This window comes from Lygodium microphyllum, chromosome 12 (assembly GCF_053477565.2).
Source record: "Lygodium microphyllum isolate KBCC chromosome 12, Lygodium_microphyllum_v1.1.10, whole genome shotgun sequence".
Classification (NCBI taxonomy): Eukaryota; Viridiplantae; Streptophyta; class Polypodiopsida; order Schizaeales; family Lygodiaceae; genus Lygodium; species Lygodium microphyllum.
In genome coordinates this window covers 26,139,483-26,145,059 of record NC_141146.1, presented here as the reverse complement: position 1 = coordinate 26,145,059, position 5,577 = coordinate 26,139,483, and the positions used below count along the sequence as shown (strand labels likewise).

Genomic DNA, 5,577 nt, shown 5'->3' with positions numbered 1-5,577 from the left:
GCAGATGGCACGCCTTTTGGTGGCACTCCTTTTGGTGGCACCCCCTTTGGTGGCACCCCTTTGAGTGGCACTCCGGGAGAGGGTACCCCCGTCAGTACACCGGATGTACAGGGGTCTCCTGGATATGCCCAGGAGCATGGACGAAGATGGGAGAGGGCCCATACAAGGCATACTCCTAGGGGTTATGGATACCTAGTGGATGGCAGGTCAGGAGCCATCATCATGAATGATGAGGGGAGGAGGGTGATGGCTCGCATGAGGGAGTTGGGCCAACAAGATTTTCGGCACAACGTCCTGGATCATTGGAGGAACATACCGGAGGGGAGCAAGGAGTACATAGTAGCATCCTTGCACGAGGAGTTCCTGGTGCCAGCTGCAGTGGATAGATTCTCTACGGGCTAGATGATGGATTACATGCGTGCATACATGTCACATAGACAATCCGACGCACGCAAGGCAATCAAGAGTGGGGCTCCAAAGCCCGAGTGGTTAGATGTAGACGACTGGCGCCGACTGAGGAAGAAGGCTACAAATTCGCCAGGACGTTGGAGTCAGCAGCGGGAGGCGGCGAGGGCACGAATCGAGGCCGGATCGGTACATCATCTTGGGAGTGGCGGCCACAAGACATATTTGGAGGACTTTGTAAGTCATGTTTCTAACAGTTAGCATTTTGTTTTCTTTGCAGCACTCCATTACAAATCGCAATCCGCAAGGCCTTGAGACTCGATATGCAGAGAGGCACAGTCTCAGATCATTGATCGACCGATTGTATAGACGCGGCGGCCTAGTAAGTCACTCATCTTTCTTGTCCGTAGTTACCATGAGATATTTGAATGCATTATTGTATGGTGGATTGATATGTTGTTTCTTTTTCTGCAAAATCCGTTTGATGCTCCTTTGCAGCGGGAAGAGCTTTCGGGGGACGAGGATTTGTAGCTCGCCCTTGGATCCTTAGAGCTCACATACCTTTAGTTTTTAGTCGCCCAATCTATGGAGACATTTTCTATGTATTAGTGATATTGTTTTATGATTGTACCAATCGCATTTTATGCGATATCATGTATTTATTTCATCTATCAGTTTTATGATTTCAGTATACATTCTTTTTGTTTGCAAACGCTTTGTATGCAGCAGTGCAGAAACTATTTTGTATGGCTCTCATACAGCACACAGTGCTATATGTGGCAAGGCAGCTTGCTGCCCTGCCACCCATTTAAAAAAAAAATTCTCTGTTACCGTCGCTATTTGCGTCGCAAATTTACTGCACGCGTCGCTATTGTCGTCGCTATAAGCGTCGCAAATTCTCTGTAACCGTCGCTATATGCGACGTATATAGCGACGCATATAGCGACGATTCTATGGCGTCGTCAATAACGACGCTTCTTGCGACGACGGGGGAAAATTTTGTTGTTTGTATTTTCGTCGCTTTAAACGTCGCTATAAGGTCTATATCTTGTAGTGTATGGATCACAAGAGCGAAAAAGAAAATGATGTGCGCTTCATGAATCTAGGTGCATGCTACAGCTCCTTGCTATCTAAAACCTCATCCCAATGATGCAAAGGAGCATCAAAAGGGACACAGCAAAATAAACAAATAGACATTATTCCACCATAATGCATCACCAAAAAACTAATGACTACAAATGAGAAAGAGGATTGACTTACTATACAGCTATGCAGATACAATCTATCGAAGACAAGTGCAATGAGATCGTATCGATTGAGTCTCCAAACCTGTGGAATCACAATTTGTGATGGAGTGCTGCAAAGAAAATAGTATAGCATTGTTAAAAATAAGGTTGTTAGTACAAGTGATATTGAAAATAAGAAAGCAAGAAGAACCAAATGAAAACTTACAAAGTCCTCCAATAAGTCCTTTGATTGCCACTCCCTAGATGATGCACGACCCTTGCCTCCAATCGTGCCCTCGCTACCTCCCGCTACTATTACCATCATCTTGGGGAGTTTGTGGTCTCCTATAGGGAGCTCATGCTCAACCGCCAAGACCCACGAACCACTTATTGTTCAAGTATTTCAAGCCAAGCACTAATGGCTACCTCTCACATAGCCAACACGTTATCCCTCTCTATGAGTGTAGTGAGCTTACCTTGATGCCGGATTGAGTTGCTTCCTCTCTCAAGCACCACGATTTGAACAAAATCTATGTGGGCAAATTTTCTAAGTAAACCACTTGCAGGCAGCTGAAAAGCATAAAAAGTGCTACAAAAGTATTGGGATGGAAAGATGCCTTCATTAAGGGGGGTATGAAAAATATTAAAATATATTCTACAAGTCTTCACCTAAATAGTGATGAAACATTGTATTTATCAAAAGACATCTCTCATAACTAAAGTAATGTAGTCGCACAAATTAATGTATTCAAATAAGCCAATTATGGCATGATAATACAATTGGTTCTTCTGCGATTCTATAAAAAGGCTATTTGTGTTTGTATTTTTTTATTATTCTACAATCACTAACCAATCTACCTCCCATGCCATTCATTGATCTCATGCATCTTTACGACGGCCTCAATTAGTTTGCTAAGTAACATCAACCACAATCCATGGCTACTTATCATATACCATGAGAAAGTTTTTATTGTCTAGCTTAATAATTCCTATGCCTGGTTACATAAATGGGCACATTGTGCAATGGTAACATGGCAAGTTACAATGATGGCACATTAGCACAGCCACCTCTAAAATAGGTAAAACACAACAGATGTTTATTCATGACATCTCTTGATTCCTTTTGATTCATGCATTAGGAAGGCAAGAAGCTATCCTTGAGTGGCTAAGGGTAAGCATTAAAGATGTGCCATGTGGGTAAAAATATGTGTGATGCTATTGACACCCGAGAAGTCCACCTTATAGAATAGGTAAGATACCACTTGAGTTCAAAAGAAAGGGTATTATATTTAGTAAACTTTATAGGATTACATTTAGAAAAGAGAATTTTTTATTACAATTTGAAAAAACTTTGCAAGTTTAGTAAAGTAAAAGGGGTTATTTCAAGGCCTTATAGCAAGTAAGGAAAGGGTATTTCTTAATATCCGTTGAACACACGTTATATAGATGATTTCTTATAGGTGAATTTGCCTGGTATTTACTTCCATTAGTTTTTTATGATAAGAAAAAAAAGTATAGAAAAAAAAACACATAAGGGCAATGCTCTTACGTGCGATAGTGTGCCTTGTTTCTATAATGGATGACGCCCTGTGGTCATCATATGTTGTTCAACTCGAGATTTTATTTGAATTACCCATGGAGATTTCACCCTTTGGATCCCTAGGGCAAAATTGGAGGATCCCATTCATTCATAAAATTACATGACCAGATGTTTCAACGCGCCTAAAGTCTCAAATTTTGTTCTCATAGGGCAAAATCTAAGAATAAATTAGTGCCAACTTTTGCACTTGTACTGGATCGTGTTTTATTTCCTTTGATTTCCATCAAATTAACGGTTACAGCGAACTGCCGCAGAAGAAAATGCCAGCTAGCTGCGCCTGTCATGAGTGGATTTGCCATATTGCTTGATAGAAGTCGCACAAGAATATTGAATATTGTAATTGTAGGTTGAGCTAATTGCTAACTATTGTTAATTAGCAGGTAAGATTGCTGCCTGGGTCAACCCCCAGGATAGAGCAGAAGGACTGGTAGCGGGAGATGCGATCACGCTGCTCGGCAACGTTGGCCGAACTGCCGCACTCCAGCCCGCCGTTAATGGCCCTGATGGTGGCGCCGAAGCCGCCCTGGTTGTTGGTCATGGCATCGTGGCACGTAGGCGATTGCTGCGTCATCCAAAACCACAGTGCTGTCTTGAAGGAGATGGTGGGGTCTTGGGCAACGATGCCTGGGTTGTTGATGCCATCGAAGCCTACTGCTTGGCCTGCTGCCTGGTAGTTGTAGTTCCTGTATATAATTGTGCGAGACATCATCAGGTTCAATATGTCGAATAATATAAAAGCCTATGATAAACCATGTTTGGCCAGTAGCTTACTTGCTAGGTAGTCGATCATATAATGTAAGACTGGCTCCACATATACATTCATGGAATTAAGTTAATTTACCATGTGAGCTGCAGAGGACCGCGCCCGTAGTACTGCTGGCCTGATGCACAAGGTACTGAGGGGTCACAGTATGTCTCCTTGTTAATCTCCTCTACATAGCAGCCGCCTGTTAACCATGCGCCAGAGCGATGCTCACGTTTTTAGTCGTAATGATCCTGATATGATATGATGATCGTGTTCATGCTAGCTATTCTTGCGATAAATGATCAGAACTTGAGAGTAGAATAAGGGCGCTAATTATAGGGTAAAGGGAAGCTGCTAATCAATTATAAGCCATAACTCGTTTTTAGAAAAGTGAAAGTTTAAATTTTATAAGCCGCAGCTGCTTACTGCCAGTCTCGTGGGCGACGTTTGCAAAGAAGGCCGCCAGCTCCTGCTTTTGCACGACCGAGCTGCCTTTGGTACCGAAGCCATTGTAGAAGAATGCTGCTGCGAGGAAGGCATCGTAGGTGTAGAAGCCGTTAGAAGGGCAATCGGAGGCGCTGTTCTGTGACAAGAACTGCGAGAACACGTCGCTGGTCACGATCGACGACACGCCGCCCCCGCCGCCAGAACTAGGTGAGCCACCACCGCCGGAGCTGGTGCAAGGGCCGCTCTGGCAGCCGTCGCCGCAGTAATCGCTGGTGCTGCCACAGTAGCCGTACTGGCTGCAACACAGGTTGTTGGCGCCTGGCTCCCACACTGCTCCTGCGCCCGCACCGCCGACAAGCTGACGCCGCTGTATAAGTACACGATCAGTACTAAGAGAGCTGCAGCCCATCCCAGCTGGCGCACCGGGTAGTTATTGATCCTGTACGTCCTCATGGTTATAGCTGCTGCGGGCACGGAACTGCCAGGCCGATTACTGCGCTATGCTTAGTATGCTAGATCAGATAGAGATGGAATTGAGATTATAAGAGGAAAAACGGATAGAAGCAAGCCCAAGAGGTGGTAACGCCGTACCTGTTGTCCGAGGGGCTGCTCTTTAGACGTATATATAGAGAGCCTTTCCGACTAATGGAATCGTGGACGGAGGGAGGAAGGAGGAGAATATCCGAGTCTTGATTCAACGTCGTTACAAAAAGTCTTTGGGAATTGAAGGTATTGCGTGTTGAACTTGTCTCGCTTGTTGTTTAAGACGTGGAAATTCGGTGAATGAGAATAACCCTCAAAGTCTCTCGAGTTCAAGTCATTTTAATCCGCTTGTTGACTTCTTGTGTCAAAGGGCCCTAAATATGTCATCAAAGGAAACTGGTCCCAATAGCAAACTTTTGGGGCCACATTTAAAAGCCACAACAAAGATGGTGGTTAATTTGTCTAGGTCACTGCGTGGCTAGTGCAAAACATAAATACCCAAATGTTTTTCAATGTAGTTCCTAAATCATTCAAGCCCACTTTAGAGTTATCGCCCTTATTAATAAGGTCGTTGTGACTCACATTAACTTAGACCACAAAAGTGAGACGGAGAAGAGAACATTTTGGCAAGGTATCCAATCTCGACTAGGCTATGAGTAGGGTCACATTTG

At 44.1% G+C, this 5,577-nt stretch overlaps 1 protein-coding gene across 1 annotated transcript; it reads right to left on the bottom strand.

The window, feature by feature from the left end:
* Positions 1 to 3,210: 3,210 nt before the first annotated feature.
* Positions 3,211 to 5,004, bottom strand: LOC148027562 (endochitinase 4-like). Its single transcript, XM_087688913.1, has 3 exons — positions 4,403 to 5,004; positions 4,073 to 4,178; positions 3,211 to 3,914 (listed from the first exon to the last, which is right to left on the bottom strand). The coding sequence occupies exons 1-3, from the start codon at positions 4,830 to 4,832 to the stop codon at positions 3,605 to 3,607; spliced, it is 846 nt and encodes a 281-aa protein (XP_087545039.1). The 5' UTR covers positions 4,833 to 5,004; the 3' UTR covers positions 3,211 to 3,604.
* Between the last annotated feature and the right edge of the window lie 573 nt (positions 5,005 to 5,577).

What these genes read in the sequence shown, in the direction of transcription:
- LOC148027562 (XM_087688913.1), bottom strand. Translation starts at nt 4,832, where the DNA reads ATGGGCTGCAGCTCTCTTAGTACTGATCGTGTACTTATACAGCGGCGT. An exon ending in CGTCGCCCACGAGACTGGCA is followed by an intron (nt 4,179 to 4,402) that starts GTAAGCAGCTGC and finishes CATGGTTAACAG; the next exon opens with GCGGCTGCTATGTAGAGGAG. An exon ending in GGTCCTCTGCAGCTCACATG is followed by an intron (nt 3,915 to 4,072) that starts GTAAATTAACTT and finishes AATTATATACAG; the next exon opens with GAACTACAACTACCAGGCAG.